Source organism: Rhinolophus hipposideros (genome assembly GCF_964194185.1).
Source record: "Rhinolophus hipposideros genome assembly, chromosome: 1".
Lineage (NCBI taxonomy): Eukaryota > Metazoa > Chordata > Mammalia > Chiroptera > Rhinolophidae > Rhinolophus > Rhinolophus hipposideros.
The window spans coordinates 17,436,290-17,460,099 of NC_138047.1; the positions used below are offsets into that span (position 1 = coordinate 17,436,290).

At 35.3% G+C, this 23,810-nt stretch overlaps 1 protein-coding gene across 1 annotated transcript in view; it reads right to left on the minus strand.

The window, feature by feature from the left end:
- The window catches only part of MALRD1 (MAM and LDL receptor class A domain containing 1), a gene marked incomplete at its 5' end in the record, with an annotated part of 573,210 nt that overhangs the window by 407,915 nt on the left and 141,485 nt on the right, over positions 1-23,810 (minus strand). The window contains 3 exons of the mRNA XM_081051765.1: positions 3,828-3,990; positions 8,655-8,831; positions 20,505-20,592. Coding sequence (XP_080907891.1) covers positions 3,828-3,990; positions 8,655-8,831; positions 20,505-20,592 — 428 coding nt within the window. The remainder of the gene's footprint in view (positions 1-3,827; positions 3,991-8,654; positions 8,832-20,504; positions 20,593-23,810) is intronic.

Genomic DNA, 23,810 nt, shown 5'->3' on the forward strand with positions numbered 1-23,810 from the left:
TCACTTTCTGCCATGGAGAACCACAAATGAGGTTCTAGCACCATCCAGAAATATACTAAAAATACAGATTCCTAGTTCTATTCCATGAGGTTGTGATCCAAGTGTTTCAGAATGTGCATTTAAATCTATAGTGTATATACAAGTTTTCAATGGCCCTCGAGCTACATCTTGAGAAAAACCTAAAGATTCTATACATGCGATTAGAATCCACTAACCTAACATAAGCACACATATTCTACTATCCATCATTCAATAAAACATGGAGAACTTTCTAGACTGCTATCTGTCACCATATACCAAAATTAACTCAAAATGGACCAAAGACCTAAATATAAGACCCGAAACAATAAATTGTATAGAAGAAAACATAGGTACTAAACTTATGGACCTTGGTCTTAGAAAGGATTTTATGAATTTGATCTCAAAGGCAAGGGAAGTAAAAGCAAAAATAAATGAATGGGACAACAACAAAGTAAAGAGCTTCTGCACAGCAGAAAAAAAAAAAACAAAAAAACCTCAACAAAACAAAGAGGCAACCAATTAAATAAAAGAAGATATTTGTAAATAACACCTCTAATAAGGGGCTAATATCCATAATATATAAAGAACTCATACAACTCAACAATAGAAAAACAAACAATCCAATTAAAAAATGGACAGAGGACCTGAACAGACACTTCTCCCAAGAAGACAAACAAACTGCCAACAACAACAACAAAAAATGCTCAGCTTCACTAGCTATTAAGAAATGCAAATCAACACCACAATGAAATACCACCTCACATCTGTTAGAATGGCTACTATAAACATGACAAGTAATAATAAGTGTTGGAGAGGCTGTGGAGAAAAAGGAACCCTTGTATACTGCTGGTGGGAATGTAAATTGGTACAGCCACTATGGAAAACAGTATGGAATTTCCTCAAAAAAATTAAGAATCGAATTATCACATAACCCAACAATCACTCTTCTGGGTATATACCCCCAAAATATGAAAACATTTATCCGTAATGATATATGTACTCCTATGTTCCTTGCAGCATTGTTCATTGTGGCCAAGACACGGAAACAACCAAAGTGTCCTTTGATAGATGATTAGGTAAAGAAGATGTTGTACTTATATACAATAAAATATTACTTGGCCAAATCAAGCACAAATGATGAAATACTGCCATTTGTAACAACATGAACAGATCATGAGATAATCGTTCTAAACAAAATAAGCCAGACAGAAAGAGTCAGAACCATATGATTTCACTCATATGTCAGATACAAAAACTGAAAGCAACAAACGAACATGACAAACAAACAAAAACTCATAGACACTAACAACAGTTTAGTGGTTACCAGAGGGTAAGGGAAGAGGACGGTAATAGAAGAGGGTTAATGGGATCAAATATACGGTGATTGAAGGGGAACTGAATCTGGGTGGTGAGCACACAATTTGATATATAGATGATGTATAATAGAAAGGTACTCCTGAAACCAATGTAATTTTATTTAAGAAGAACTGGAATCATGGTATGTGGTGAGAAAGAATCGGCACAGAGCGTTTTGATTTTCAAAACTGGTCTTGAAAACTGTTCAGATACAAGGGTCTTAAAAACCTGGCTTTAAATTTCTAGAGCCAGACAGCTGAGGGAGAAGAGCATTTTCAAAATTAGACAAGTTCCCATTTAAATATAAAAATAAAAATTTGAAAAACTGAACTTGGAGTTTTACCATAAGCCATAAAGTAAGGTATATGATACATAAAAAGTATGTCTTAGCACAAAGTAAAAAATGTCAAACCTTCCTTGGCTGAGGAAGAAGCCTAGAGAGAAGGGGGAAAGGAAGGCTAGAGATGTAAGCTGAGGGACTGCTCCCTTCTCAGTGATTTGTTGTCATACAGAGCCCATCTGTTAATCATTTTCTGACTATTAAGTATGCCTATTAAATATATATTTAATTTTGTGCTTGGGAGCCTATCATTATAAAGGATAAATATATAGATCCTAATCAACTAATTCATTCAATAAATAATTATGGAGATCTATTAATACCAGTCACTTAGAAATAAAGCAAATACAGTGAGAAGTCACAGTTCCTGTGATTACTCTGGGAATCTGCACTGTGTTGGAGGTAGGCTGGGGGGTGAGAGACAAATATTAAAAGCCAATGATATTATTGTGCTTATAATAAGTAACCATATACCTTTAGCTCTTAGAAGTGAGATTCTAGTCTGTCTTTTGCTTTATGGAAATAGAGATTATTAATGAAGGGTGATTTATTTGCATGAGCCAGAGAAACTTGCTGAAATCACCCTTTGCTTTTTGGGAGTCAGAAGCAGCCCAAGGAAATTTCGTATAATAAAATTTCAAAAATTACTGGCCAACTATTAGGTTATCAAAATATTAATATCTGCTATTCTATATACTTTGGGCAACTGAGATGCTAATGTTGAAATCAAATGATGGTAAAACTGGAACCATTTTAATAGAACAAAAGGGAGCTCAGAAAACCAAGGTGAAAATGTCAGCCCAGGAAAGGAAAACCACTGTATACTGAGGGTATTACAGCTGGCTCTCCTTGAATACAAGGCAGTCATGGACTGAGCAGTAGATATACCATTGGTTTTCTTTGAAGTAGTGGCCATAGAAGCTGGGGGTCCTGAAGCTTTAACAGTGGAGAAGTATGAAAGCATCAAGGTTTTGAATAGGTTCTGTGTAATATAAATGAGGATTCCTTTGTCATCTTCAGTAACGTTTCCTTGAAATCTTTAAAGGAAAGAACGAAGGCTGGGATCTTGTAGAACAGTGATCACTCACTATACTGGGGGTGCCAAAAAATGTATACACATTTTAAAAGATGTTAAGACTTTGGTCAACGTTGCTCAAGCAGTCGTTCACTATAGTCAGAATTGTCTTGATACTAATGGTAACCACTTTGAACACCTCTTGTAATTGCAGAAGTCAAACATGACTTCTATTCAATTTTGTTATTGGTATATACTGACTATTACAATTTTAGTATAGTTTTTTTTTTCCCTTTGTTAAAATCCGTATATATTTTTTGGCACCCTCTGTATTTGTGGACTACAAAACAGGGGAAAGGTATGACCTTAAAAGAAAAGACCCATTGTAGTATATTATATAAGAATTAAGCTATTTAAAAAAGGAGGAAAAGTTTAAGAGGAATAGGGATCCAAATATCTACGTATAAAACACAGAAGTCATGGAGATATAATGTACAGTATAGGAAATATAGTCAATAATGTTGTGGTAGCATGATACAGTGTCAGATAGTTACTGGACTTATTATCATGGTGATCAGTTCCTCAGGTATATAAATGTTGAATAACTATTGTGTGTGCCTGAAACTAATATAATATTGTATGTTAGCTATAGTTTAATAAATATATTTTAAAATAAGACAGAAAAGACCCAAATAAATGATGATGAAGAGCGAAGATTAAAAGAAGAGGGAAAGTGGCAAGGGTACAAAGGAGAAGGTGGAAAAGAAGAAGGAGAGAAGGGGTTTGATGGGGAGGAGTGAATAGATCATTTAAATATATTAACAGTGCTTCCCATGAGTAGTGATATTACAAATTATTTTCCTTTACTTACTCAGGCTTTTCTCTAGTTTCTAAGACTTTCACAAGAGCATTGACTCTTTTTCTGGTTAATTGCTTTTTCAAATTTTATAAGAAAAAATGCACTCAGCCCTCACATTCTGTGAGTGAAACTTTCATCTTTAAAATAGCACTGGCCTAAGGTAAGGTGGCTGGGCATAATTTTGGGAACTGCTTAATGATTCCAAAGAGACACGTTCAAAATACGTGGTCACTTACGTTGTATGATCCACTGATGGCCTGTGGTTTTCTTCACCATGGTGAATACTGGTTCCATTACCGAGACCCCATCTGAATGTGTTTGAATCTTGAATTAAAGTTTCTGGGATTGGCTGGTACCATTCACACAGATTTCCTTTTTCAAAGCTGCAAACTTCCATAGCTGGATTAGGATGGAATAAATATCAGCTATTCAAACCAATCATGTCAATAAATGGTGATTTCTACCTGCATCAGTACTTTCTTACTCTTGGGTTTTCTTTTGTTATAATCTAATTTTTAGCATAATTTTAAAAATTAGGCCATGGTTTATGTAATTACTAGAAGAGTTTTAAAGAAATCTAAGAGTAATATATTCAAATGTCTATGGTATCTGAAATATGGGGATAAAGAATCTGCTTTCATAAGAAGGTGAGATTTTAATTGGCTCCTAAAGCTGCAACTTAAGTGTTGCCAGTCTTCTCACATAACCTTTACATTGCTTGCATGACTTCCAAGTTCTGATAAGTCTATTGTTTCTCAACAATAATTTCACAAAGCTAAACTTTAGCTCAAATCCTGAAAGGATTATTCCAAATTCCAAACTACTTAAGTGCAAAACTGTAAGATTTACAATAACTTTTATACTGGATCTCTCTCCTTGAAATTTTTCAATATTCCTATAATGAGTATATTCTAATAGCACACAAAATTACAAGTCCACTATTTTTTAAATGCATAGGTTGTATGTGAAAATGTTTATCTATCTATCTTTCTATCTTTCTGTCTCTGGATGTGTTCATGTGCTTGTCTGTCTTAAATCCTGCACTACTTGAATTAAAGATTAAATTCAATGAGTTCTTATGTATACCATAAACATCCTGGGGTGCACTCCAGCTTTTAAATGACATAAATAGTGATAGCATACTGCTACACCACTTAGAAACTTGGGCTCAATACTTAATGTAAATCTTCAGATGGAAACATCCCATGAAAAAAAGGTGATGTTTAATCATAACATTCAGGTGTGTGACTTAATCCCTGACATTCATATTGACCATATAATTATATTAATCTTGTGCAGATATTTAGGATTCAATAAAATCCTGTTCTTCACATCATTAACAAAGACACGAATTGTAGATTTTTAAAAAGCAATTAGGGGGCATAAAGTTTAGGTCAAGCAAGAGGAATAAGCTCCAGAAAACTGATATTCAATATTGCTGTACAACAAGATCACATTGTACACTTAAAAATGTGTTAAGAGAGTAGATTCCATTATATTCCTACCCCCAATTTAAAAAAATAGACATTGTAAGACTGTAGGTGACAAACTTTATCATAATATTTCATCTTATGAAGTGGCCAGATCACACAATTTGCAGAAATAAAATGGTAATAATTCAATTAATGTGTATTCAAAATAAATAAATAGCCCTGTGATTTAAAAATAACTTATTACTGTGTTTCCCCCAAAATAAGACCAGGTCTTAAATTAATTTTTGCTCCAAAAGATGCATTAGGGCTTATGTTCAGGGGATGTCATCCTGAAAAATCATGCTGGGGCTTATTTTCTGGGTAGGTCTTATTTTGGGGAAAACAAGGTAGTAGACATTCATTCAGGACATTTAAAGAACTTATCAAAACTTCCGATCCAATCATAAATGACATTACAAAAATAGCAAAGTTGATCTAAGAAGAAAGTCAGTGTTCACTAAAGACTCATTAGGTATAATTAGACTTTGTGTAAATTTTACAAACACCACAACTTAGGTCTGATCATAAGAGAATTTTAGTGTCTTCCCATGAGAAAATCTGAATACCATAACGTCTTCCATCATTTATCTTCCATCTGTGATCCACAGTATACTATATCCCTAGCCACTTCAGTTAATTACTGTCCCATCTCATTCGCAGAGTGAGTCATCTTTGACTATATCAGTTTTTACTTTAGATTAGCTAGTTAATTTATTTATTTTTCATTAAGAAGCATGTTTTTCTGGGTTAAAAGAATAAATACAAGCTTTTCTGTGGGTGGAAACCGCCGAGTAAACATCATTAAAGTCTGTCCTCCCGCAGTGGTCACATCTAAGAGTCTCCCTGAGAGCCTGAACAGCTGCGGAAGCTCTTCATTGGAGATTTGAGCTTTGAAACGACCAATGAAAGTCTGAGGAGCTATTTTGAGCAATGCGGGACGCTTACAGACTGTGTAGTGATGAGACCCCAAACCCCAAGCGCTCCAGAGGCTTTGAGTTTGTCACCTACACCACTGTGCTGGAGGTGGATGCAGCCATGAAGGCAAGGCCACACAAAGTGGAGAAAAGAGCTGTGGAACCAAAGAGGGCTGTCTCAGGAGAAGATCCTCAAAGACCTGGTGCCCGCTTCACTGGGAAAAAGATCTTTGCTGGTGGCATGAAAGAAGACACTAAAGAACATCACCTAAGAGATTATTTTGAACAGTGTGGGAAAACTGAAGTGATTGAAATCATGACTGACCCCTCGGTGGCGAGAAGAGAAGCTTTGCTTTTGTCACCTTTGATGACCATGACTTTGTAGACAAGATTGTGATTCAGAAGATATACCATACTATGAATGGCCACAAATGTGATGTAAGGAAAGCCCTGTCTAAGCAAGAGATGGCTAGTGCTTCATCCAGTCAAAGAGGTCGAAATGGTTCTGGAAACTTCGGTGGTGGTCGAGGAGGTGGTTTTGGTAGGAATGACAACTTTGGTCAGGGAAGAACGTCCATGGTCGAAGTGGCTTTGGTGTCAGTCATGGTGGTGAGGACATGGTGACATTAGGGTGGCTATATGGGTTTAGTAATGATGAAAGCAATTTTGGAGGTGGCAGAAGCTACAATAATTTTGGCAATTACAACAATCAATCTTCAATTTTTGGACCCATTTTTGGACCCATATTTGGAAAGGAGGAAACATTGGAGGCAGAATCTCTGGCCATTACAGTGGCGGAGGCCTATACTTTGCCAAACCATGAAACCAAGGAGGCAATGGTGGTTCCAGCAGCAGCAGTAGCTATGGCAGTGGCAGAAGTTTTTAATTACTGACAGGAAACAAAGCTTAGCAGGAGAGGAGAGCCAGAGAAGTGACAGAGAAGCTACAACCTGTACCGCAGATTTGTGAACAGCCAAGCACAGTGGTGGCAGGACCTAGCTGCTACAAAGAAGACATGTTTTAGACAATACACATGTACATGGGCAAAAAACTCGAGGACTGTATTTGTGACTAGTTGTATAACAGGTTATTTTAGTTTCTGTTCCGTGGAAAGTGTAAAGCATTCCAACAAAGCGTTTTAACGTAGATTTTTTTCGTTTTTGCATCCATGCTGTTGATTGCTAATTGTAATCATGATGCTGAATAAATGTGTCTTTTTATTTATTTATTTATTTATTTATTTATTTATTTATTTATTTATTTATTTATTTATTTTATTTTATTTATTTATTTATGTGCTGTGTAAAGTTAGTCTACTGTGAAGCCATCTTGGTAAATTACCCCAATTGTGTTACATTATATTTCCTTCAGGGTAATGCCAGTTTCTGTTTGAAATGTATCTACAATCTGATTGGGCCCAGAAGCCATTTTTTCCAGAAACCTTGGTGTAGTTAAATTGACAGTTACTGTGTTGTGACCTGGAGATCACCATTAAAAGTGTCAAGCAGAGTCATATGAACCAAGCAGAGTCATAGAGTTTATTTGGTTATTAGTGATGGCTGGCACATCCTAGGCAATATATCTAAATTGAATTATGTACAAGATAAAATTGTACATGCTAATGAAGCTTCTGTATCATCATTATCATGTATAATCAATAAACAATTGAATATCCTCTTGAAAAAAAAGAATAAATATAAAGCTTGTTTTTATTTTAAAGGTTTAGAATTTCTTGACAAGGCTGACATAAGACAAATTAGAGTTTTACTGGACTCTGTTATCTGTATGTTCTGAACCTGTAATATTATCAGAACCCTTGACAAATATGATAGTACAGTGAATACACATACTACTCAATAAAGAGCTGGGGAAGAAAAATAAAAAGTGTTCACTACTTCTGATTTTATGCTTTGCTCATTCAGACATAGATTAATTTTTCTCTTCTTAGACTGTATCTTTGGCTGGGAAGTTTACTTTTAAATTAAATAATTTGCCTTTGATCCATTCTGGAAAAGCTATGGATTGACACTTGTCAATAAATGAAAATCATCTTTCAATAGGATGCAGGTGTTGGAGGGCCAATCTGTATTAGAATCAGTTTCTTATGAATGCTGCATATTTCACATAGCAGTCATTTTTTTGTTTTTTAAGGAGGGCGCAGCTCACAGTGGCCCACGCGGGGATCAAACCTGCAACTTTAGTGTTATTAGCATTACACTCTAACCAACTGAGCTAACCGGCCACCCCTAGCAGTCATTTTATATGTGCATTTTTGCAATGACAAAATTTGAAGAACTTCATCACATGTGAGGGTATTATCATGTCTCCTCCCAAAATATTCGTATTTCATGAGTGTGACTAGAATAGAGTCAAATAGGGGATGGATAAAAAAGAGCTAGTAAATTATAGTGCCGGAGTCAAGTAGAATCAATGAAAATAAGTGTTTTGAATCCAAAACGTTAATTTAAAGAAACTTACCTCTTGTTGGGCACGATAGAAGAAGGCATGCTGATTCTTCTATTATAATTTTCTATACAAATAGTTTTTACATTAAGAAATTATTCTGAGCTAGGTTGAAAATTTCTAACTAGGACACTAGGCCATGCTAATTAGAGATTATGCAAGCATTTTCTGATCTGTTTGATAGTTATATTTAATAAATAATTTAGTAACTCACCACAGGATGATTCATCTGACTTATCAGGGCAGTCATATCTAAAATCACATTTCTGGGTTTTTTCAACACAATGACCGTTGGATCTGCAGACAAATTCATTGTCTGTACAGTTGTGTGGAGGTAATGTTACTGGAACTGAAGTTTCTGGTGGCGTTGGAAGATCCACTGGCAAATTACCTTGACAAGAAATAATATACAGGTACTATTTAGCAGATTTTAGATTTCTTTAAATATTTTACACAAAATGATTTTCTCAGTATGCTTCACATTCAACATAATACAGAATATTTGATAGTAATTGCTAATTTGCTGAACTTCCTCATGCAAACATCTAAGTTGGGGTTCTTGGTCTTAGGAATGGCAAATAACTGTGGATATCTTTGGTTATACAAAAATGTAAAGGTGCAGATGGAAATTATTGAAAAACTATTTGGAGCTCACTGAATAAGTAAGAGGTCTCCTGACAGGCCTTGGAAGATCAGCCAAAACCAAGAGAGTTCCAGACGCTGACATAAGGAACCAGAGTCAAGGTCTGATTAATCCTTCCAGTCTACCAGGTACTAAACAACTTTGTTCTTCTATTGCTATCAGAATGTAACCTCTGCTCATCTTTGTTTCACATACCCGCACAAGATTCAAGGTTGCAGAGGGGACCCAAACGAGAAGTACTCACCTAGAAGTTTTTCAACTCTTAAAGTAATAATTTCTGAAGTTATAGAATTCAGAAGAAACTTATAGAAACTAACTAATTTATACAGTAAATTATTTAATAAACATTTCTTAACAGCATCCCTATGTCATGCACACAGTTGGTTCAATGGATTTAAAGCCAAGTATGCCATCACTGCAATAAAATAGCTTATAGGCAGTCAAAGAAAACTTTCATTTCAATTCCATAGCATAAGTTTATGACAGAGATTGTCACTCATTTTGCTCATTTGTATATATATACTAAGCAATCTTTTAGAATATTTATTAGGTCATTATGTGATTAATTGTGTAACACTGTGAAAATACATAGAATAATGACTATGTATAGTGAGCACCATGTAGGTCCTTTTTAAATAAATAAACTTGCTTAGATTTGAACTTTAGATGAATGGACTCATTCTCTACAAAATCTTCAGAAACTTGGTCTTTTCCTCACATTGTGCATAAATCCATCCATGGTCCTCTGCATTCTTGTAAGTCAGTTATGTTGACTGTTGTATAATATTTCACTACGTGATTTTTTTAGCCATTCTACCATGCATGGTTTTTGAGTTGATTCCATCTGAGATTTTATTTGTATCGTACATTTCTCCTGTTGTATCTAGGAGTGGAACTGCTTAGGCACAGAGTATGCACAACTTCATCTTTACGGGATAATGCCAATATGTTTTCCAAAGTAATTGCATACATTTCTGTATTTCTCAGCAAGGTAGAAAGATTCTGTTGTGAGCATACTCGTCACCCATTTGTATTTCTAGATTAGCTATTTGTCATTTTCTTTGCTGTCTATTTTCTTTTGCATCTCTGTCCTTTCTGATTTCACTCGTCTCTTGCTGATATCCAGTTCATTTGGTAAGAGTATAGTGCAGGGAAATCATTTTTTGTTTGATTTTGGATGTTATGCTCTGAAAGCTTTTTTTTTTCTTTTCACTCTCATTCCTGAGTTCTGTTTTGCTCTAGATTAACAGAATGTCTCAGAACTTTGAATCTAATATTCAACTGTCTTCTAATTTCCATTCTTGCTGTTGTGAAGTCAGCTATCAGTCTAATTGTGGTTCTTTTGTAATTGCATTTTAATCTCTGGCTGTTTTTAATATAATCTTCTCCTTTCTTTGTTGTTTTCCTAGTTTATTTCCATGAATCTAGACCTAGATTTACTCTTATAATATTTAACATGAGGTTCACTAGGCTTCTTAAATCCATGTGTTACTTTAATTCTTCGCCGTTATATCTTTGAAAATTGCTTTTCCTCACTTTCCTTTTTCTCTCTCTGGAACTCCATTAGCTTTTATGATCTATCCTTCAAATAAATCTACCTTTCCCATTTTCCTTCTCTACATTTATATGCTGTACCCTAAAACTTCCTCATAGCTATTTGCCAGTTGAGTAACTATAACATTAATGTTCTCTTTCAGCAATTTAATTCATCCACTGTGACTATATCATTAATTATATTTCTCAAATCAAGAAGCAAATTTGCTTTTCTTTTCAAAATTTTCTGTTATTTTTGTTGTTGTTGTTTGTTTTTTTAACAACGTTATGCCATTTTCTTAGGGCTTAGAATCCTTTAAAATGTTAATTATTTGTTTTTTCATTTTCTATTTCTACATAACAAATTTCCACAAACCTTATAATTTTAAACTACTAAACACTTATTATCCCACACAATTTCTATGAGTCTGAAGTGCAGAAGAGGTGTAGCTTGGTGGGTCTGCCTGAGCATCTTACAAGGTTGTTGTAAAGATGTCAGCCAAGGCTGCAGTCCTCTGCAAGCGTTATGGTACTGGAGGATCTGTTTCCAAGGGGCCTGGCTCACATGCCTAGGAAGTTAGTGTTGCTGTTAGAAGAGGTCTCAGTGACAGGACTTTCTCCACAGGGCTTCTTGGGTATCTTTTGACTTGGTGTCTGCTTTCCCACAGAGTAAATGATCTAAGAGAAGATAGTAGAAGCCTAGCTTTGGAAATCACACACAGTCATTGCCACATGGCTCTTTGGTTGCACAGGCCAGTCCTACCCAGTGAGAGAGAGGACTGACTGGTACACAGGGCATAAACACCAACAATAGGGATATCGGGGACTAAATGCTTTGGAGGCTGGCTACCATAATTTACCATGCTTGATTTTTCTGTGAGAATCCTTTATCACCTACTTTGTAAGGAGTTCTTTTAGATAAACTTTAAGTTGTTTCTTTTGGAACCCTATGGATACCCCCAGCCCAGGGATATTATATAGCCCTCTGGCCATGCTTTCCCTTTTCCTCTCATCCATCACATATTCTGTTACCTCCTAACTCTGGCAGTCACATTATGCTTCCTGTTCTATTTTTTAATACTCTCTTTGTTTCTCTCACCTGGGGATTTCTCTTTTTTAAGCTCAGCTTAACATTTAAATAAATGCATGTTAGGCAAAGTCTGAAAATTGAATTTGCAAACTCATCCTAGAAAAAAGTGCTACATACCTCATTGCTGAATATCACTATGGTCACCTTCGAAGTACTCCCTTTGGGAAGTTATGCACCAAGGCCAGTGCCTAGTCCACCCTTCAAAGCAACTTTGGAACTCTTTTTCTGGAAAGGCCATCAGAGCTGTCATCGTGTTACCCTTAATGTCCTGAATGTCATCAAAATGTCTCCCTTTCAATATTTCCTCTATTTTCAGGTAAAGAAAGAAGTCATTGGGGGCCAGATCAGGTGAGTAGGGATGGTATTTGATATAGTTATTTGTTTACTGGCTAAAAACTCCCTCACAGACGGTGCTGTGGGAGCTGGTGCATTGTCGTGATGCAAGAGCCGTGAATTGTTGGCGAAAAGTTCAGGTCGTCTAACTTTTTCACGCAGCACTTCCAAATAGTAAACTTGGTTAACTGTTTGTCCAGTTGGTACAAATACATAATGAATAATTCCTCTGATATCAATAAAGTTTAGCAACATTGTTGCAACAAATCGCAAACGTAATTGTCAGACCTTGTATTATATTTCACATCTCTAAATACAAGTAGTATTATAACTAAAAGTAGTATTATAGTTGTTAGATCATCTGGTCTGGCATCTTATTAAAATCAGTAGTCTTAACTGCATCTTTAGGCATGATTTCAATTTAAAATAGGAAACAGTCCCCCTTAAGAAGAAATCATAGATATGAGTGGATATCTTAGAAAAAGGAGGTTGATGAGTTGATACACAGAAAATATAGAGACAACTCATTTTCCATCTCAGAAATGATCCAGAATGATAGGTAAAAAGACCACTCTACATCTATGAGTTTGTTTCTGTTTCGTTTGTTCATTTTTTGTTGTTCTTTAGATTCCACATGTAAGTGAGATCATATGGTATTTGTCTTTCTCAGTCTGACTTATTTCACTTAGCATAATGCCCTCTATATAGTCAATAATGTTGCAACAACTATGTATAGTGCCAAGTGGGTACTATCCTAATTGGGGGAATCACTGCATATGTTATATAAATGTCTAACCACTATGTTGTACAACTGAAACTAAGGTAAACAGGACCAAATATATGGTGATGGAAGGAGAACTGACTCTGTGGGGTGAACACACAATGTGATATGTAGATAATATATTACAGAATTGTGCCTTTGAAACCTACGTAACTTTACTAACCCTTGTCACCCCAATGAACTTTTAAATAAATAAATAAATAAATAAATAAATAAATAAATAAATAAAATAATATTGAAAGTGAACTATAACAAAAAAATAACTTTTAAAAAATTTAAAAGAAAAAGAGCACTACTCTAAAAAATATTTTAAGATTCTGAAATCATTTGTCCTTTCCTCATTAATCTGTTATTCCATCACAGTAAGCATACTTTACAGACTAAGTAAATCTAAGATGTTTGTATTTGAGAGTACCAAAAGAGCATATTGAGAAAATGTTTCTCACTCTGTAAGCAAACTTTGGAAATGGTGGTATTTGTAAGTGGAAAGATAAAGTTGTAGTTAATTCCTTCAGATCCTCCATGTAGAAGAAAAACAGTCCAGAAACATGATTAAGCCAAGACATGGATTGGAGACTGAGGCATGGCAAGGACTGCAAGGTTCCTGACACTATATAATACCAGAGACTGGAAAGTTCAGACAACAAACCCCTATTTCTCACAGTTCTGGAGGCTGGAAGTCCAAGGTCAGGGCACAAGCACGGTGGGTTCTGCTGAGGGCTCTCATCCTAGTTATATCCTCACATGGCCTTCCTTGGCGCATGCACACAGAAAGATCTCTTGTCTCTTTCTCTTCTTATTATAGCATTAATTTCATTATCAGTGTAGCACTTTTATGACCTAATTGAACCCTAATTACCTCCCAGAGGCCCCACAATCCTGTGCTGTCACATTTGGGAATGAGAGCTTCAACATGAATATTGTGGGGACACAACCATTCAGTCCATAACAGAGCTTATTATTATTGTTGTTGTTGTTGTTATTGTTATTATTATTTTGCCTGCAATTGCATAGAAAATTGGCTAAAGGTAGTAGCAGTAATAGAGTTAAACGTCTAAACAGAAAACACCAAAATGTTTGCAAATGAAACAAAATTGCAAAGGTAGAATAAAAATGACTGAAGGCTACAGTCAGTAAGAAGCAGAGATTAGTCTAGTTCAGGGTGTCTAAACTTTTTTCAACGTTTTTCACCAAGGACCATATGTGGTAAAATACACAAACAGCCGGGCCACTCACTCGAGGTGAAGTACGTATTGCCTCACCTGGTTTATTTAAGTAAACTAAATATATTTTTGGAATTAGCTGCGGGCCAATTAAAAATGGACTGCGGGCCACAGTTGGCCCGCGGGCCGCAGTTTGGACACCCCTGGTCTAGTTTGATCTGATCTCCTTCCACATCCCTAAGGCGCAGGGAAACCAACCCACCTGCACACCTGTCATTTTAAGTAGAATGACAGGTCTCCAGGTGGACTCAGGGTTCTAACTCCTTGCTCTGTGACTTCCTTGTAACAAATATGATACACTTTATGCTACACTATTACAATCTTTCTGATAAAACAGATTTTCCAACTTGTTTGATGCTAGACTTCTCTCCCTACAACCATTCCCACAACGGTAATTAAGCACTAAAACTGATATTTTAACATCCCTCTTTCTTGATAAATTATTTCCAGCTTTAGACATATCATAACTGTGGGAATCACTTGACTAATATGCACAGTTGTTCTTTATCTATTTCCAGGTAACAATGCATATGCTTTTTCCTGTGACTTCTGATGTTAAGAAATATATTTAATTTAAACATCTAAAATCTCTACTTGAGTCTTAAACATAATTGATCTTCAGAAAATTTAAAAATGTGAAATATCTATAGGTCCAGGGGTAAGCATACATTTTTCCTGTTGTACTTAATACATAACTTAGAGTTATACACACAAGCTTAAAACAACTACACATAGCATGATCATGCTAAAGTGTCCGTGTTAGGTCTACCTTCCAGGAAAGTGTGTTGTGCTAAAACAAAGCTATTCTCTGGCTATGATTTATAACGATTGCGATCCAGCTGTTTGCCACCCACCTATTATGCACTGCCTTTATGCTGCCTTCAATAGCATATCAGCTCTTTCTGAAATACTGTTTCTTTAATACATGAATTCAATAAAAATTTCCAGGTAGAACAAGGTATTTTCCATTGTTACAGAAATTGCACTAAAATGTGAAAGTGACTATAAATAAGATGAAGTAGCAGTTGGACAATTTTCAAGCAAAAATCTAAATATTTTACCAGCCCCCTCCATTTTTTGCATTTAGCAATTCCCTCAATTAAAAGTTGACAAAATTTTAAAGTTTAAAATTTTAATTTAAAATTTAAAATTACGTTTTGTTAGCTATCTGTCCATTTTTCTTTTCTAGAAACACAATAATAACACTAAGTTGGATGGACCTTTGGTTTAGGTATATACTAAATACATTTCCTTTGGTATATATTAAATCACTTTAGAAAACTCCACCAAAGACACTAAAACTAGATAGAATATTTAAGACTGTAATCACTGACTCTCATATGTTTTAGTTTTTGCCTTGAAGTCTTTTATTAAACTGCAAATATTGCCAATAATTTTGTATGTTATTCAAAGTCTATAATTCCTTTATAAAATTGTGGAAGAAAAGAGAACCTCAAAACAAAGTGCTCTCATGTAATTTATTATTCTGAGACAAATATAATGGACGTACCAAACAGCTTAGTTTATAGAGCAAAAAGCTGCAGGTTATATCTTAAAAGTGAAGACAAAAGCACTCACACTTTTTCCCTTGACGTTTTATTCACTCTGAAACAAACTACTCTTTGCATAAAAAAGGGAAACTTGAACAAGCATTTATAAATAAAACTGGTGAGATATTGAGACTAATGAGGAGGAACTCCAAAAAATCCAATCAACTCCATAGTTCAACAACAAAATGAAAATACCATTCAGCAGCTCATGAAAATTGTTAGGCCTCGTAGAAATAGTTACCATACTTTCTCCTTTTAAAACATATGCCGACTTAGTAACAATTTCCCTGAGAAAAATAAAACACTAAATATTTTGGATGGTGAAATTTAGTCTAATATATAATATTTCTAGTAACTAATAATTCTACTATACATGTGGAATTCTGAAATTTTAAATTAGATTAAAGTGCCTAAGTTATTTCTTGTTTCAGTTCGCAAAAGGTCTGTCGTGATGCCACGTAGTCACAGCTACTTTTCCAAATAAACCAGCTACCTCACCAATAATCCTTTACGTAAGACAGAAAACTGTCATGTGTTCTGCTGAAGGGAATAAACTTTGTGCTTTTCTTGTGTAAGATGGAAAGAATTATGTGAAACAGATACTTCATTTGAGATACTTATTTTTAAATCAGAATGTCTGGCAACAATTCTTAGTTAATCTACACTGAAGGTCTGATTCAAGGTGAGAGGAAAGCTATTTAACTTTGGAATCATTCCCCATTATTACCTACTCTGGGAATGGCCAATGTCATCAAAAACGGACACAAAGAATCATAGGATTCTATTACGTGGTTAAGTTTGCCTCCTTTCCCTGGAAATGTCATTAATCTTTTCTAAAAAGTCTTTTCTCTAGTATCCTCTTAGAAAAGTTTTAAATAAGAATCTATACCATCAAAGTATTGACACAAAGTAGGTACGATCCATAATCGAGATGGATTGGAAAACCAAAAACAACCAGAAGTTAGAAAATAAGAAAGAGTTGACATGGAAAAGCAAATAACGATGTTCTAGAACAGAGTGAAAAGAAACTAAGTTTTATGGCATGAACACTATTAGGAAAAAAATTAATAAAAGTTTGAAGCTAAATAGCTTACCATTTGAGTCAACATTGTTTTGAGTCAGGGTCACAGCAGAGGTAATGGAAAAACCAGAAAAGATGTGAGAAATATTTTGGGGTTGGAGTCAGCAAGATATGCAAGTGGCCAGTTTAAGGGGGAAGTCCAAGAATACTGTGCAATTCCAGTCGTGGGTCCTAGAGAATAATGATATCATTAAGAGGAACAAAGAAAGTATGGGAGAAGGTTGATTTTGAGAAAATAGGTAAAAATGGAATAATCTACTTGTTTTTTAGTCACTTTTATTATAAAATAAAAGATATTTTATTATAAAATAAAAGTTTTATTATAAAATAAAAATTGTAGGTAATATGCAAATTCATCTTTTGGAGATGAGGTCAATATTGTGAGTGAGTGTGTGTGTGTGTGTGTGTGTGTGTGTGTGTTTCAGTTTTTATTTGCTTTGGAGAAAACAATGCTATTGATAATAAATTTATACTGAAAGCAAATCAATGTCTGTAAGTAAGCCTACATGCACTGATCCCGCCTCTGCTAACAGGATGTCATGAAAAAAAAATGACTAATAATCATCAAGAACAATATTTTTATTAGGAGCCTAATTTCTATTTTTACTTTCATCTTATGGCAAGATTACATCAAATTCCTTTATGAAACCTGTGGCTATAGCAGGCTTTGTGGTTTCAACCCAATGTTTCATTTGTTATGAAGCCAACATTAAAACCACACGGTTCAGAAAGTTTTTAGAATATTTTTCTTCCAAAACTTGAACCAGAAAATCAGGACTAATAGTGGTCTGTAACTGATATTTCACATCTCTGCCTTTGTTTCTGGCTGCTCTTTTCCCTCCACCACAGAATGTATTTAGCAGGATAATTGGAACTGCAAGTGTCAATAGTGACTCGTGTTCCTTTCTGTATTCTTTATTGTTATCTGCTGCTCCAGACGCGGTGATCCTTCGTACGCTCAGAGCAAAAAGCTAGTTAGAAAAATCTCTACCCGTTGAAATCAGACAAGCTTAGGTGAAAATCTCATTCCTGCCCTCAATTGTGTGTTCTCCTCCAGGTCACTTATGCTCCTGACATTTCATTTTTCACATCTGTAAAATGGAAATTGTATTTTCTTCTTTGCAAGGTTAGTGGATTTGATAAGCAGTCTAGTAACAGTGGTTAACAGTATGGCCCGAAGAAGCAGACATATTCTGCTACTTTATAGTGAAGGTAGCCTTAGGCAGGCTATCTCCATCTCAGTTTGCTCCATAAAATTGGGAGAAAAGGTTGATACACATTCAGTGTTCAACATCTATTCCCCAATGATGAGCCAGGCATTATCCAAGACTCTCAAACGGTTATAGGATTATGAGATGACACATATAAGGGGTAGATTATGTTTATGACCTCCCTCCTGTAAGGATTTGCTATATTCCCTGCCTTTGCCAAGCTCCCTGTCAATGGAGAATACTTCTTGCCCCATTGTTAGGCATAACCACATGACTTGCTCTGACCAATGGACATGGACAGACATATCCCCATAGAAGTTTTAAGTGTGCTTTCTTTTTACCTCCCTCTGACTTGACAACAGAATGTGGCATATAGGCACTTGGTCCCTCGGCCTTGGTCCCAGAGAGACAGGACACACAGAACAGAGCTACATAGCTTGGAGCTACACAGAATGGTACAGAGCTATAAACAAGAAATATACATTTTTGCTGTTATTCTTCTACACTATCCAACACTTAATAAGAAGAAATAAATGTGTGTGGTTGTAAGTCACTGAGTTTTGGCTTTCAAGAGAAACTGTCTGGCACATAACATAGCATCTTATATGCAGAAGTATTAAATAATTTAATAATAAACTAAAATATATAACAAAAGTATATAACACTTAAAAAGCTATCGACATCTCTACATCTATCCATACATCTATCCAACAAATATTTATTGAAAACTATGTGCCAGATACTATTATTAAAGCTGCTAGAGATAAGGCAGTGAGCAGGTAAAATGTATGCTCTCATGCAATTAACGTTATTGTGGGAGGAAACAGAAGTTTAACTATAAGAGGGATAGGGATTAGAAACAAAGAAAAATAACACAGGGAAAGGAGACAGAAAAATATGAGATAAGGAAGAGACTCTGTGTGTGTGTGTGTGTGTGTGTGTGTGTGTGTGTGTGTGTGGTGTTCAGAGAAGCCTTCACTAAGGGAGAAAGTTCTGAGCAGAGATCACAAAGAAGTAAAGAAGGGAATCAAGTGACTATCTGGGGGAAGCACATTTCAAGAACAGGGAAAAGCAAGTGTAAAAGCGCTGAGGCATAAATGAGTTCAGTGGTCAAGAATGGCGAAGAGGCCTTGTATTAGAGAGAAGTCCATCAGAGGCACCCTGTTCAGAGGTGAAGTCAGAAAGGTGTGAGGGAGCCTGGAAAAGGTTCGGTTTTTGCTCTAAATGAGATAGGAAGGCATAAGAAGACTCTAATGATAGTGTGACATGATCTTATCTGACTTTGAAAAGGATGATTCTGGGCTATTGTTTTGAGAACAGATTATACGTTCCAGGATAAAAGCAGAGAGTTCATTTTCAAAGCAACTGTAGTAATCCATTCAAAAACAACGGTGGCTTGTACCTAGGGCAAAGTAAGTGGGACAAATAAGAAGTAGTAGACTCTGGATACATCCGGAGCTAGTGGCTGGCCAGACTTGTTAAGGAAGTCTGCTAATTACTGAGATAGGGAGGCATGGAAGAATGACAGCATGGAGAGGCAACTGGTAGTCAAGAATTTATTTTTAGACATTGAGAGTTAGGTTAAACTTATTCAGTTCTGATTTCTTTCTTTCTGGCCTTCCAGAAAAGGATTTGGCTTTCTGTTAAATTCCATGGACACCACTCCACAGAGCAGTTAAAGTAATTAATGCTGCCAGAATGATGAGGGGAAGGATCAAAGTTGTGTCATATTGCTACAAGGGAAAGACTTGCAATCCAGCTTTCTGGTTATGTCTGGGTAGGGGGTGGTGTTCTTCTGGCCAATACACCACAGCGATGGAGCAAGGCTGCAGTTAAGCTTTCAGCACATAAGAGTGCATTCTATGTGGTTTACTGCATTGGATTTTTAGATCCCCAGCCTCTGATCACTCCAGGAGGAGACTATGCTCCCACTTGTCATGCAATTTAAGAGCCTCCAGTCTCACTGCCACATTCCTCCTCCAAGAGCTTCACATCCAGTCCTACTAAATCACTACACACAGCCTAGAAAAGAATTCCACTGGGGTATGTTTGTTTGTTTTAGGTTATTTTCCATAGTTATCTTTGAGATTCTTATTAGACATCTAAGTTAAGATGTTGAGTCGGTGGTTAGTATATAAGTCTGCAGTTCAGGGGCAAGGTTGAAGAGAGACTGATATCTGGTAAACATGTAGTAGTTCTTTAATGAAAAGTCTATCATATGGAAAGTAAATGGTGGACAACCATTCTTGGGAATATATAAAGTGTAGCCTGAGAATAAAACATCACCGCAGGTAACTAAAAGGTTACTAAAGTCTCCAAAACAATGTAATTATTATGCAAACAAATATAATGGAATTACAGTTTAACTTCAGACATGGTTTCCTAATATTTCATGTGTGATGAGACATGAACATAACTAATCCAAACGTCTACCATCTTTGTAAAGAGTTTACTAATTACTAGCAAATATTTATAATGATCTCTTCCATAGTTAATATATTTGAGAATAGAATTAAGGGTATTTTGAAATACTTGTTAAAGTGAAATATTGATTTCCTTGTCAGTATTTTAAAGTAAGCAGTTTTGAAAATATTCATATATTGAAATATTATTTCTTACCAGGATAGAGAATACAGTCCATAAATGACAAATCATCAATTGCAATGTCTCCCGTGAAGCCATCTCCCACTGAAGCAGCCACCAAAATCTAAAATAAATAAATAAATATATATATATATATATATATATATATATATATATATATATATATATAAGAATTTTGTTGTCATTATACAGAAAACTAATTTATGGCTTCTCATAGCTGAAAAGGAATTGGGAATTTATCTAAAGAGAAATTTTTTCCGAACCATTAAACAATACTTTGCAGTTGTCTTCATAAGTAGGCATCGTGTCTCTCTACCTGAATACTCTGTCACAGGAAGCTCCAGACCTTACTGGGCTCATTACACCCAAGAATCCCATTCTGTTTCTGGCGAGGTTTGATTTTCTGAAATTTTAATACATCAGATCGATATCCACTTCCCTATAACTTTCAACCATTAGTTGTAGACTTGCCTTGTTTTCTTCTTATCCTTTAAGTACTTGAAGGTAAATGATTATCCCCTTTCTCCACCCTTGGCCTAGTAGTTCATCTGTTTGTAAGGTTAAACCACTTCATGCTGTGAGAAATCCAATTTTTCGCAAGAGGTACTTGCTAGAATGTACATATCGAAGAGCTTTAATTTTTTTTTTTTTCCCTCACACTGGCCTTATTCTGTAACACTTTCTGAAACTGGCTAATCGTGATTAGATCTCCTTCAGAACCACATCAATCACAGTGAATGCAGATGACATCTGTGCTGTTACAGGAGCTGCAATTCCACCAACACTCCGGTAAAATATGAAATACCGACAAACCACTGAATCTATGGCAGGTTGTGATTAGGGCTGAGATTTACTAAAATAGAATTAATCATGATGAATTATTTTAATACTTATGCAAATATGCTGCATACTTACTAGTAATCCTGTTATAATTTAATAAGGAACTTTAAGCAAACTCAAACCTAAAAAAAAAAAATGTTCTCTTTTTCCCTCTATAATATGAATATATATTTCCATTTCATTTTTCCTCACAAATGATATGTTAGAGTTGAAATTTTATTTAATGTTTCAAATTTTATCCTCTATTGAACGTTGCCTGATATATTATTTATTGATTTCCTAGTTAAAGGAGAGAAAGATTTAAAAGGTCAAATTTCTGACCTCAAACCTCTTGACATTTTTCCCCCAACTTACCAGTCTTTCTTGAGAACTACGAGAATGTTCTCCCTGATTTGTCACTAAGGAAATTAATCAATGTGGGAAAGGTTTGTGTGTCTAACCAATGGGCAAATACAGCCTACCAAATATTGCTTGCGGAACAGTTAACGGTGCTATACCGAAGTATCTTGCTGCTTTATAATGGACTGCTTCAAATATAAAATGCACTCTTCTTTTCACCACCAGCATGATTGAAAGAAATACTATAGGCAGAGAAAACAAAAATGCAGAAATACTCTGTACAAAATCATACAATTATTCTCGTAAATAAAAAGAATCTAGCTGAATGTACTGGAAGAAAAATGTATTTTGTTTTATAGAAAAAAAGACTGCAGTTGGGTGAGCAATGGTAAAAAGTCATAAGAGAAGACTAATTAATTACCAATATATTGCTTGGATCATTATGTGTCTATTCCCCTGCAATACAACATAAGATATGCTAACAGAAGGCTCAGAAGATGCAAGAAAAATGATAACCTAAGATATATAAGAATAAATACTATTGACTTAGATATACTGCTCATGATTTTCTGAGTTTTTTTTTAATGAAAAGAGATAAAAAACTGATATCAGAATCCCAAAGTTTATGGAAAGCAGAGTTGTACATAAAAATGGAGATACCTGGAAGATAATTTTAGGATACATACATATCCCAAGCTCCATTTAAATGTGAGGGCTCAACTGTTCCAAACCATTCCTTTTGTTAAAGAAATGGCCATTTGTGAAAATCACAAATATCCTCATTTGTGGGCCACACCAGGTAAGCAGCATTTCTGAGTGGATGCTGTCTTCACAAGCTTATTTGTATTAGAGTTTACTCCATATTACATGATATACATTTTGATATTGCTTCTATCAGCATTCAGGGCCAATGGGAAGACACAGAAATAGCCCAAGGCAGAGGACAGTTGGATCTTACTCTAAGACACAATCTAATCATCATTTTTACCGAATATATCTTCAACTCCCTAACCCTCTAAATGTTAGCATTCCTGAGAAACAAGTTTCAAGTTGTGATACTGAAAATGTCAATTTGTATACATAATTGCAGTCTCAGCCTCCTTTGAAAATTAAATGAAGCCAGCCCCATTTTTTTAAAAAAGCCTACTTGATAGCAAACCATAGCTTGAGAAAATATGAATGTTGAGGTTTAACTCTATTTTGTCCTATGAAATCTAAGTGTCACTATTCTGGAAATTTCACTTTCACTTCTGGTGCTTTTCCCAGAATAAATAAAAAGATATTAAAATATAAACATTCTGGAAATGTGGGAAGCCAAATTTTTACTCCTCAATTCCGTTAGTCCCTTACTGAATGACCTACAGGGCAATTGAAAATTCCAGTTTGGTCTAAATGTCCCGCATTATCTGTAAAGGCCAGTTCTACTTACATTAGAACTATTGTTGGCTTGGAAATTTAAAAAAGTAATCCAGCTCTTCTAAGTTCTTCTTTTCACAGGCTGCTGCATGCCCCGAATACATATGGAGTGAACTCGCCAACTACACTGAAACTTTTAGTTCTAACATAACTGAAGACTCAAATATTAATAAGGCTCTAGTGACTAACTTGACTTCCTATATTTAGGAAACCCTGAATTATTGAGCAAAATTTTTAAATGACATGGAAACTGTTATCATATATATGTAAGGCACAATCTAATCATAATGTTTCCCTAACTATCTATATTCAATCTTGTAATCTATATATGATATATGTGTGTGTGCGTACATGTACGTGTATGTGCTTCATAGGCTCTATTAATTCATAAGAAAAAATGGACCTGATTCAACCTGCCACCTACTTTAGCCATCAAGTATTTGGAAAAGAATACGAAATTTCAGCATATCAATTTTTAATATAATGCATCTTTAGAAAGACTCAAAGGGAAGGAATTCTTGTTTAAAATTTGTGAAAAGCACATATCCTACGTGGAGCAACTCCAGTGCATTGCTGGTGAGAATCTGAAATGGTATAGCCACCTCGGGAAAAGATTTGGCAGTTTCATATAAAATTCAACACACACTACCATATGATGTGGCAATCACATACATAGGTATTAGTTTATTCAAGAGAAATGAAGGCATGTCTAAACAAAGACTTGTT